General features: G+C 39.8%; 1 protein-coding gene across 1 annotated transcript in view; it reads right to left on the reverse strand.

The window, feature by feature from the left end:
* Itfg1 (integrin alpha FG-GAP repeat containing 1) overlaps positions 1 to 12,874 on the reverse strand; it is a 144,125-nt gene that overhangs the window by 102,710 nt on the left and 28,541 nt on the right. The window contains exon 6 of the mRNA XM_028893960.2: positions 8,463 to 8,557. Coding sequence (XP_028749793.1) covers positions 8,463 to 8,557 — 95 coding nt within the window. The remainder of the gene's footprint in view (positions 1 to 8,462; positions 8,558 to 12,874) is intronic.

The raw sequence follows: 12,874 nt of genomic DNA on the forward strand, positions 1-12,874 counted from the left end.
CATCATTTTTAATATCTGCTTAAGTAAGACTAACATAGTTAAACTTTCTAAGCTTTTCTTATATATTTCTGAGAAATCCTTTTTGAATATTTAACCTGGTACAGTGATGCACACCTGTGGTCCAGCATGAGGGAAGGCAGGAGCATCTTTACAACATGAAGGCCAGGCTGGGGACAATGAGACCCTATCTCAAAATACCATACCACACAGCACACCACACCATAGCATATCATACCACACCCAAACCAAAAACCACACAAAACTTAACCTAACCAAAATCAAACAACAACAACAAAAAGTAATGTTTGGACTTCTGCAAATATGCAGAAAATTTTATCAAGAATTCCCTTTGTTATCTTTTCAATCTGCAGGTTAAAGATGTCTCTCAGTTTGGAATAGATGGGCAGTTGAAAATGTAATATGCTACCCCTGTTTAGGTACCATCTGTTGCCAAAGTGTGACCATTCATTCAACAGATACCCATTGAGTCCCCATTTGGTGCTATGATCTGCTCTAGCCACCTGAGAAGTGACACAGAACAGGACAACCGAAAATCTGCCTTCATCAAGTTTAATTTTTTAGTATGGAATGACATTGCAAAGGCCATGAATACATGACATTTTAGCAGGTGACAGGACTCTGGAGAAAAAAGTATACAGAACACAGGCCAAGGAGAGTACTCAAAGCGGGATTCTGAATACAGCAGGAATAACTGAAATTTAACACAATATCAATAAAGGGAGATAAATTTGGGGAAGTAACTGAAACTGTGCAACTCACTGAACACTTGGCGCGCGCGCGTGTGTGTGTGTGTGTGTGTGTGTGTGTGTGTATGTATGTATGTGTGTCTGTGTGTGCGTTTGGGCAGGGTACAGCTCAGTTGACAGTGTGTCTGACTGAGGCCCTACCTTCAATCACAAGTCTGGGCAAGGGCACTGGGGGAAGGAGGGCAGGGTAAAGGGAGAAGGACCGAAGACAGCAAGTTAGGGACAGACATGGCCAGTTCAACCATGAGGCAATACAGGCCAGGAGACAATTTACATGAACTTTTTATACAAACATTTAGAGAACTTTCCTAGTTCTTGAAATGATGTGGAATCCCTGGAAGATTTTGAAAAGAGTGCCATGACTTGATTCATACTTTTAATTGGACTGCAGTTGTTTGTGAAAAATAGCCATAGAAGGGGTGGGGGAAGTAGGAATGAGTATCTGTTACTGGGAAAAATCAGAGGAGAAAGATGGGGCCTTGGGCCTGGCTGGGTACCATGGAGGCAGTTAGTAGGGACCAGATTGTATAACTTTAAATGTGGAATGAACAGAATTTCCTAACAGTCTTAGTATTAGGTTTATAGAAAAAGGCAGCTAACATGACTTCAATGTTCTGTCACAGAAGGTAGAACTACAGAGCTGCTGTTAATGAGATGGGAAAGTTAGGGCATGCAGGTTTAGGAGGAAAGATCAGGGATGAAATTTGAGAAACAGAGCCTGCAGTGTATATCAGACACACACAGAGGTAGAGATGGCTCACAGGCAGATGTAGATGAGGTTTGAACCCATAGAATTTGGAGATTTATCAGTTTCTTATCCCGGCATGGAATGATTAACATGTAGATGATGTTTAAAGCATGGGAACATCAAGTATGTAAAAGGAAAGAATAAAGAGATTGTATGCTTAGGCCAGAAATGCTGTTGCATTTTAAAATATCTGAGCTATAAATTAGCACATTCAAAGTGTCAAGTTTAAGTTTCTGAATGTAGAGTAAGTGGAGTGGTACTTTATGACAATAAGCTGCTTCTCAAGCTATATGGCCAAACTGATAATGCATGCTTGCTTGTATGTATATACATCCATTGCTTCAAAGATTTTCATTGTAAAATGAAACTCCTAAATCAAGATTATAATGAAAGGTCCATACAGTGGCCAAGGGCCTAGATTCTAATACTGTTTTTCTGTTTTGAAGGCAGGAGCTAAGCAGATGGCACGCTGATTTCTTTTGCTTGAATAATGTGATGTAATAGGGTCCAGGCAAATGATAGCCAGTTCTGCTACGCATGGAGGGATAGGCCACAAGTCTAGAAGCTGGACTTGATTTTCTTGAGAAATCTTATTTTATCTTATTGAAGTAGATGGAATGATCAGAATGACAAGATCAGATTATAACATACAATGATTCAGTGTTTTAAATCATTTGAATTCATGAGTCTATTTAGGAAGCTATAGTAGACATGAATCAGAATTGTCAGTGGTTATGAATTACGTTCCTTATATTGACAGAATAATGGAACTTTAAATAAAAGAGAGATTATGCAAAGTGACCACCCTATAAGGAAAAACAGCAATCCATACAGGAAGTCACAGAAATTGTTAATTCACTTAGGGAAAAAAATTTATTTCAATAATAAGATGATGATAATCTGAGATATGCATGTCAAAATCATGATAAAATAATCTATTTTTATCTACCAAATTGGCAATAATTCAACAAAGATATCAGCAACAGCAGAGGTGGGAACCTGAATTCACGTGAGTTTTGCTACAGGGCAACATGGCAGCATTTGTCTACTTGGAAATGCTTTGTTTACCATGCATTTCATTTTCAGGACCTCGTATTGAGGAACATGTGCGGAGTGTGGACAAAGCAAGGCACTAGAGCAATATGCAATCAATACATAGCCACAAGTTGGAAACAGTTGTTCTGAAAAGGATTAGTTCGGTAAACATGCTATAATAATACAGTGGATAAGAGTCTTAAAAACAAAATATTTTCTGGTAATTTTTAATAAACAAATAGAAGCAATTAAAAAGAAAATCTATTATTTATTATTGAGAATTCACTTCCCATATTTCATGCCTTGTCTACCACAGAAGTTCAGTTTACATACGAAAAATTTCAAGAATGTACTCCTTGTAAAGATGTTATACCTTATAGAATGAGGGTACTACAGACAATGAGACTATATATCCTACCATTTTAAGACTGTTCGTAGACTCTTAGACTCACTGTGAACTGCTACTATCCCCCTTTTATTACACAATACTTTGTAATCAATATGCATTTATTTCATTCACCATTCATTAAACTAGACTTAGAAGCTTTTCCCAATAAACTAAAACTTTGATGGCTGAAAGTACTTTGTACCATCACTGCATCTCCTATAGGCTTTAGAAGGAAAAGGTACTAATATATGTTTGCTAAAGTACTTCATGAGCAGAAATAGGTTTTTGAATAAAATATAACACTAATAATTATGAGTTTTACATTTTTTAATTCATTTTAACTTCCAAAAGATGACTCATTAACAAACATTGCCTTAGTTAGTGTTGGGAAAAGGGGCTGGCTAAAGAAACCCTCCCTGACCCTGGAACCCAGAATTAGGGAAAGATGGCTCTGATAAGGCCAATGAAAGAAACACAGTTTAGCTCAGATCAGAGCCATCTCTGCCCCTGGCCAACTGACTTGTGAAACCAACCAATCACAGAGCAGGACAGTAGGATCCTGGCCCTAGGGCCCAGGACCAGTGAAAGAAACACTGTCTGTGTTTGGAACCTGAGCCAGAAAAATGAACCAATGAAACATGCCCTAACTCTGAAACCAGTACCAAAGAAACACTTTTGGCCCCTAGAATCAGAGTCATTGAATGAAATGTGCCCTGGCCTTAGAGGTAGTATCAAAAAGCCAAGAAAGGCCAGTGAAAGAAACACAGTTTGGCCCTGAAATCAGGGCCATCTCTGCCCCTTACCTACAAAACTGGCCAATCCCTGGACAGAAAAATACTAACCAATCACGGATTGACTCCCCCCACAAGACATCCTATATAAACTGCCCTGCCTGGTCAGTTGTGAGTTGTTCTCTCCACCCTGGTAGAGGCAGCTACTCTCCTGGACTCCTTCTTCCCAAATAAATCTCTTTCTCACTGGAGCACAGAAGAACCTTGTTGGGACATCCCATAGTGCATTGAGCAAGTGGGGAGCTTGCTAAGACATCCCATAGTAGATTAAGCAATGCGGAGCTGAACAGAAGAACCTTGCTAAGACATCTCATAGTGGACTGAGCAAGAGAGAGCTGGTAACACTGAGCTGGAGGAGATTATGGTTCTCCAGGAGAGGAGCAAGATTGCTATATCCTGTGGGGAGACCATCCCCCATCACACCAGGTATACCTTGACTTTCCCGAACAGTCAAGATACCCTTCCCTACTGAAGCAGTTTCAGCTGTCAGAGCTGTGCTAAACAGCTCCTGGTGCGTGGGACACCTTCAGGGCAGAGCTGTTGTTCTGAGCAGCTCGAGGTGTCCGGGATACCCCTCCAGAGTTGAATTTTATCCTTGCAGTTCAGCCATCACAGCTGTCCTAAGCAGCTCAAGGTGTTGCCTGACTCCCCAGGTAGTCAGGACACCAAACCCACAGAGCAGCAGAAGTCACCTTTTGCAACCAATTTACCTACAGTTAGGGTTTCTATTGCTTGATTAAAACACCACAATCTAAAGCAACTTAGGGAGGAAAGGCTTTATTTTGCTTATAATTCTAGTACCAGTTAATCACTGAGGACAGTGAGGGCAGCAAGCTCCTGACAGAATATGGAGGCAGGAGCTGATGTGGAGGCTATGGAGTATGGAGGCGGGAGCTGATGTAGAGGCCATGAGGGGTGCTGCTTACTGACTTGCTCCCCATGGCTTGCTCACCCTGCTTTCTTATGAGCACCAGGACCACTAGCCCAGGGTGTTACCACCCACCACAGGCTGGGCCCTCCCCAATTACCAATGAAGAAAATGCCTTATAGGCTCTTGCCTATAGCCCCATTTTATGGAAGCATTTTCTCAATTGTGATTCCCTTCTCTGAGATGACCCTACCTTGTTTCAAGTTGACATAAAAACTACATAGCACAGCTTTTACATTTCATACAAAATATTTTCACCCTCTCCTAATGCTGAGGATTTAACTCAGTGCTTCCTCATATTTGTAAAGCCATCTGCCACTGCGCCATTCCCTAGCCCACTGTGGTGGTCTGAATAAAGATGGCCACCACAGGCCCATAGGGAGTGGCACTTTCAGGAGGTGTAGCCTTGTTGGAGTGGATGTGGCTTTGTTGGAAGAGACGTGTCATTAGGGTTGGGTTTGAGGTCTCAGATGCTCAAGCAAGACCCAATGTGGCATTCACTTCCAGGCCTGCAGATCCAGATGTAGAACTCTTAGCTATCTCTCCAGCACCTTGTCTTCCAGCACCCTGTCATGCTTCCTGCTATGACAATAATGGACTAAACCTCTGAACTGTAAGCTCTATCAGCCCCAGTTAAATGTTTTCCTTTATAAGAGTTGGTCATGGTGTCTCTTCACAGCAATAGAAACTCTAACTAAATTCTAACTAAGACATCCATCAACAGAATTATTTAATTCAAAAATCTAATTCCTATGAATCATTTCATAATGAAATTTACATGGCATATTTTGCTTCTTGTATAAAAATTCCCAACAAATTTTAAGAACTCATTTCAATGTAAAATCAATATTATTTAAGAAAATCTAATACTATTTTGCAAGACAAGCCTTTCCTCACAAAGGAATTGTGAGAAAAGAGAGGGACGGTGAGAAAAATGATAGCACGTAAGCCTGTAACTAAAGGATTTCCATTTATTTTTTTTTTTAAGAGTGTTTAAGACTGACTTTCATTACAGTATACTCAGAATCTTTCCTGGAAGTTTTGTAAGATTTAGCAAACCAGAGAAGCTACACTAGAAAATTAGCTGTTTCACCAATGCCTTGCTCTTTGATCCAAATGTGTATTCAAGGACCCAGCAAGTTAGAACCATAAAACGCTTAGCAGAACAGGAATCTTTTTTATTTATTTTAAAGTGGTAAGATGCAGAGTGTACTTACTTGGGCGCTATACTATTCTTAACATTTGCAAATTATATGTTAACAATGAAAATGTACTAGTGGAATTCAGTCAACAACTACTAAAAGGTTATGAAATCTTATTTCCTGCCTCAAAAAAAGTGTTTCATCATAGAATATTTTTTTTTGTAAACATTATTGCTTCTATTTTGTGTGTGTGTTGCATGTGTCATGGCAAACACGGGGAGGTCAAAGGGGAATCGGCAGGAGTCAGTTCTCTTCCTCTCTCACATGGGTCCCCGGGGTTGAACTCAGATCATCAGGCTTGGCTGCAGGTGCCTTTAATTACTTTGTTTTCTTGCCAGCCATGGAACACTTTTGGTTTTTGAGACAGTCTGTGTAGCCCAGGCTAGCCTGGAATTTGTTATCTTCCTGCCTTGGCTGAGTGCTAGGGTTATAAGCAAACATTAGCACACCTGGCTACATGATACTTTTAAAAGGAGATATATACTGTTATCAGCGACCAGACCTGATTTAATAAGTTGCAATTAGTTTTCTGATTTGCAAAGTTATTGAAAATTTGGATTACAGTCTCTGACTGCCCAAAGTTGATGGGATGAGAGAATAAACATCTTTAATCACTTATTTTGCCTGTCTCAACTGTACTTCAGGTGACTAAAGAGATGATGGCTGCAGTTCTTTTCATTAACAGACAATTCCAGCTAATTCTTATATAGAGGTGTGAAAGACATCATGCCACTCCAACTGAAACAAGGGCTCTGACAATGACTGCCATGCTGCCTAGAACCATGAGGGGATTATACTGATCTGTGCTCAGTAGCTTGAAAACACTATTTAGTTTTAGCACCAGCATTGTAACACAGAAAAAAAATACGCATTTTCTTAATGAAGTGAAACACAGACTATGGTCCAGACTCTAAATCTAACTACTGAAACAAAAGGACAGAGTAACACAGTAACACCATGAAGACACAGATCTTTTTTTTTTTTTTTTTGTTTTTGTTTTTGTTTTTGTTTTTCAAGACAGGGTTTCTCTGTGTAGCTTTGCGCCTTTCTTGGAACTCGTTTTGTACACCAGGCTGGCCTCAAACTCACAGAGATCCTCCTGCCTCTGCCACCCGAGAGCTGGGATTAAAGGCGTGAGCCACCACCACCTGGCGGGGACACGTGTCTTAGTTTGGGTTTCTATTGCTATGAAGAGAAACCATGACTACAGCAACTCTTATAAAGGAAAACATTTAATTGGGTGGCTTACAATTCAGGGGTTCAGTCTATCATCATCATGGTGAGACATGGTGGCATGAAGGCAGACATGGTGCTGGAGAGGTGGCTGAGAGTTCTCCATCTTGTGCAAGCAACAGAAAGTGAACTCAGATACTGGGAGTGGCTTGACCATATATGAAACCTCAAAGTCCACCTCCATAGTGGCACACTTCCTCCAACAAGGCCATACTTACTCCAATGAAGCCACACCTCCTAATAGTGCCACTCCCTTCGGCGCCATTTTCTTTCAAACCACAACAGACTCAGAAAAGAGATACTTCTGCAAATTGTTAACATTTCTTTGCATGATATTCTGTTTAGCTCCAGATTTTATTTAAAAAAAATTAGGAGTATATAGGGTTATTCTGAATAATGACTGCATACTTACTATTAAATTACTAGTATAAAACATTTTGGTTTCAGAATAATCTACTGATGGAGATAAAGGAAACTTTTCCTTGGGGTGGGAGAGACGGCTCAGTTGGTCAAGAGCACTTGCTGCTCTTTCAGAGGATCATGGTTAAGTGCCAGGACCCAACATGGTGGTTTACAATCATTTGAACTCCAGGATCCAGTGCCCTTTTTTGGCCTCATTGGGTACTAGTATGCATGTGGTGCACGACATACATGTAGGCAAAACTCTTATACACACTAAATAAAAATAAATAAGCCTTTAAAATACTTATATTCTTATTTAGAAGTACATATTGAAGTATTTACAAGTGAAATGATAAGTTTGTGATTGTCTTTAAAGTTTTCTGGGGTGAAGGGACATGTAGGTAGTATATAGATAAAAATTATCCACATATATGTAGCATTTATAATTCTTAAAGCTAGGTAATGGGTAAATGTGTACATATCACAGTATTATATGTTTAAAATTTCCCACAATAAAGAATGTTCAGGCCCGAAGAAGTAGATCCGTGGTGAATTAGCCAGCAAGCGCAGCACCACAGTCAATAACAGTTCTTAAATGCCCCTTTTCAGTATACAAGTGAAATAATTTTCAGCCATTAATTTTATGGTACTTGTTAGTAAAAAATTTAAATGTAAAGGGAAAGAAATATTGAGCAACATATGTCCAAATTATCAAAAATTCCTAAACAGTGAAGAATTCAAATTACCAGATGATTAACATGCAACAAAAGCTGTAAGAAATAAGGTCATATTTATCACACTAAATACTTCCTCTTATATTTCCAGTATATTAACCTTTGGCTACTTATTTTACATTGTAAAAGGTTTGATCATAGCATAGTGGGATTAAGAAATGATTTTTAATGTGATATAAAATCCCATCATTCTTAGGCAGATCAAAACAAATGTTTCATTTCTGTACAACTCACCTGCTGTAAAGTCTTCAGTCAGATCAATAAATGCATGAGAGTGTGGATTCCTCATTTTACTTTTAGTAGTCAGGGCAGGATGCCAAGATAAATTTCTAAAATATAAAAAAAAAAAATTCCTTAGGGAAAGTACCAAGTAAGTATTGTACTAAAGTATAAAAATATTGGCATATGATCAATTAAAATATTTTTCATAATAATTAAAAATTATTTCATATACTATAAAACCGACATTTTTAATATTTACAGTATAAAGTCCTTGCTTCTCGCAAAGTCCAAAACATTTTCATTTGAAAAAGAAATTTCGGATGCATTAGTCATTCCCCATTTGCTTCCCTTGGCAACCACTAATTTGGACCTTAATATTTCCCAACCCAGGCTGCTGCACATAAATGTACACACAACAGATGGCACTTCATATGCAGCTTCTCTATTTTCAAGTTCATTCACAACGCATGCATCAGAACTGCATTCTTAATCTGGGTGTGGTGGCAGTTGAGAGGCAGTGGCAGGCAGATTTCTGTGAGTTTAAGGCCAGCCTGTTCTACATAGTGAGTACCAAGCAAGTCAGAGCTATTCTGTTGGACTGTTTCAAAAAACCAAAACAATAAATCCTTTTTGTTTAAAAAACAAACAACACCAACAGCAACAACAAAAACAAGGTTTCTCTGTGTAGTTCTAGCTGTACTGGAACTTAATCTGTAGACCAGGCTGGCCTCAAACCCGGAGATCTGCCTGCCTCTGCCCTTGAGTGCTGGGATTAAAGGTGTGCAATACCACTGCCCAGCAAACCCTGAATTCTCTTTCAGTGGACTTAACATTCTGCTGTATGGTTTTACAGTTTGTTTACTCAGTCATCCGGTGAGGGACATTCGGCTGCTTCTACTTTTGCTTGTTCATTTTTAAGATTTTTTTTGTTGGATGAAATGTTTTCAACTGGAGTGGAATTGCTGGGTTATAATGTTTACTTTTTGAGGAACTATGCAAACTATTTCCCAAGGTGATTTTACTATCTTGTATTACCATCCTGTAACAGAGAATGAATGTTTTTACTGCTGAATCTTTGAAAATTTGCCCACCATCCCAGAAGGGTTGCTTTGTGTTTTACTCATGGCTAGTGAGCTCAAGCATATTCACATGTTTCTTGACCATTTGTAGTTCTTCACTGGGGAAATAACTGTTCAAATCCTCTGCTGATATTTCAATTGTGTCTTTCTTTTCTTGGTTACTGATTCATTAGAGTTCCTTGGATATTAGTGTTAGACATCACTGTTTTCCAATCTCAGGGTGTCTTTCAATTTCTTGATGGTGATCTTAGAAATAAGTTTTTAGTTTTGATGAGTTCTACTCCATCTACTTGTCTTTTTGTTACTTATTCTTTTGGTACTATATAATGTATATAAAGATTTATGTGTTTTCTTCTAAAAGATTTATGGTTTTAGCTCATATTGGCCTTTGATTCTTTTGTAAAATAAGGAAGCAAATAATTTTATTTCATAAAAGTGGTTTAAAGAATGATGATTATTTAGAGCATGACAGAGAATGGATTTGAAGTCTATTTCACAATATATGCAAAAATATCAAGTCAAAATATACCCAATAGGTAAAACTATACAATTCCTAGAAGTAAATGCAAAGAAAATACTAATGTCTTTGGATATGGCAAGGAAAATTATTTGTCCTGAGACAGAGTTTCATTATGTATCCAAGGCACCTAGAACTCAAAGAGATCTACTTGCCTCTGCCTCTCTAGTGCAGGGATTAAAGATATGTAACATCATGCCCTTGGCAAGGAATTCATAAATCTTGTCTCCCTCACCATCACCACACAACAAAAGCAAACAGATGAGGGCTGGAGAGACGGCTTAGTGGTTAAGAACAGTTCCTCTTGCAGAGAACTGGGGTTTGATTCCCAGCATGCACCTGGCAGCTCACAGCCATTCCTCATTACAGCTCTAGGGATTTGATGCCCTTTTCTGACTTCCTCACATACTAGGCATGCATGTGGTGCACAAACATACACTCAGACACTAAATAAAATAAATAAATCTTTAAAAGCAAATAGATAAACTATACCATTAGAAATATAAATAACTGTATGCATCAAAGGAAGGTGAAAGGACGTAGTTTTTTCTTCTTTATTTTATTTTATTTTTATTTTACAATACTATTCAGTTCTACATAATAGCCACAGATTCCCTTGTTCTCTCCCTTCCTGCTCCCCTCCCCTTCCCCCCAGCCACCCCCCATTCCCAGCTCCTCCAGATCAAGGTCTCCCCCAAGGACTGGGATCAACCTGATAGACTCAGTCCAGGCAGGTCCAGTCCCCTCCGCCCAGATTGAGCCAAGCGTCCCTGCATAAGCTCCAGGTTTTAAACAGCTATCTCATGCAACGAGCCCAGGACCTGGTACCACTGCCTAGATGCCTCCCAAACAGATCAAGTCAATTGACTGTCTCACCTATTCAGAGGGCCTGATCCAGTTGGGGGCCCCTCAGCCTTTGGTTCATAGTTCATGTGTTTCCATTCATTTGGCTATTTGGAAAGGACGTAGTTTCGTAGTTTTTATGTCAACTTGACACAAGCTAGAATTGTAAGGTAAAAACCACAATTGAAAATGCTCCATTACATAGGCCTATGGGGCATTTTCTTGATTTGTGATTGATGTGGGGGAGTCCTGTGGCACTGTGGGTGGTGTTACTCCCAGGCTGGTGTCCTGGGAACTATAAGAAAGCAGGCTGAGCCGGGTGGTGGTGTTACACGCCTTTAATACCAGCACTCAGGAGGCAGAGCTAGGCGGATCTCTGTGAGTTCGAGGCCAGCCTGGTCTACAGAGTGAGTTCCAGGAAAGGTGCAAAGCTACACAGAGAAACCCTATCTCAGAACCCCCCTCCCGCCCCCCCCCCAAAGAAAAAGAAAGCAGGTAAGCATGTTCCTTCATGGTTTCTGCTTCAGTTCCTGCTCTGACTTCCCTGAATGATGGATTACAAGCTGTAAAATGAAATAATCCCTTTCCTCCTCAAGTTGCTCTTGGTCACAATGTTTATCACAACAATAGAAAAGTAATTAAGACAGAAGATTATTACTAGGAGTGGGGTATTGCTATGATAGACCTGACCATGTTTTGGGGATGATTATAGAAAGACTCTGAGCCTGAAAAGCCACTGAGTGTTTAGAACCTAATGAGCTGTTGTGGGAATGTAGAAAAATTCTGAGAGAAGTACAGATAAGAAAGACCTGACCTGTCACGTTTCAAAATCCCACCAATACTCTATCATGGTGGCTCATGCGGTACTTTGAATTAAGAACCCACTAAAATTAAACCTTTGCTTTCCTGGGATAACTGATACTGGTAAGTTGGGGCTGAAGAATTCGCTGTGACTAAGAAGATAGCAGCATCATTGAGGCAAAATCTTCTGGGTGTTTCCTCAGGGTCAGTACAAAGAAGTTATGATCCAGAAGGGGCCAAGACTATACCACATGTTGGCAGTAAAGCCTGGTAATATGTAAGAGTTTCCCAGGTGGTACTGGCCATGAAGGCTTGAAGGGATCAAGTACAGCAGCAGAGGCCTGCACTGTGAGTGACTAGGAGAGGCCACTGGTGAAGAAACAGCCTTAGTTGAAGTGGAAGCCCTGGGACTGAAGGGGACACGGAGAGAAGCTGAGGCTTAGGACCAGACGGTAGAGTCAAAGTCCCAGAAGAGATCAGGAGAGGCTATTGGTGAAGGTGCATCCCAGCTACATTGAAGACCTCAGCATTTGGAGATACCAGTACGAAGGCACAACTACCAATAGCAGCAGCTGTAGAGTGGAGCTGGCCTGAGCCTTTGACGTGAGCTATGGGTCCTGTGACAAGGCTTTGGAAACTAGAAGATTGCGAGTCTCAGAAGTTTGACACTGAGCTTTATAATGCTGTGTAAAGCTTTGGTTTGAATGTAACTGTGCCTGGTTCTTCATCTTTCAGTAAATAGTATTTAACTTAGTTTTGATTTTGTAGGAGCCCACAGTTAGAGACTTTGGAAGTTTTGAGAGACTTTGGGTGTTTTAAAGAGACTGAACTTTTAATGTACTTGAATTTTTAAAGACTGGGAGTTTGGAAGTTATTTTCGTGTTTAATATTGTAATGTTGTTATTAATATGAGGCCTTGGAGATGGACAATAAAGGAAAGGTTATAGTTGAATAGTGATGTGTTTGTATGTCAAGTTGACAAGGAGTCAATTGTGCTGCCTGGTGTTTATGTCAACTTAGTACATGCTAGTGTATATGCATGCATGTGTAAGTGCATGTAGAGGCCCAAGGTTAATAGGGGAGTTGTCTTTGATAACTTTCCACCTTAAACATCGAGCAGTGTCTATAGAAGAACCCAGAACTAAATGTCTGGTTTAGCCTGGCTCGCCTGGAAATTCTATCTC

Source organism: Peromyscus leucopus, chromosome 5, assembly GCF_004664715.2.
Source record: "Peromyscus leucopus breed LL Stock chromosome 5, UCI_PerLeu_2.1, whole genome shotgun sequence".
In the NCBI taxonomy this organism is placed as follows: Eukaryota; Metazoa; Chordata; class Mammalia; order Rodentia; family Cricetidae; genus Peromyscus; species Peromyscus leucopus.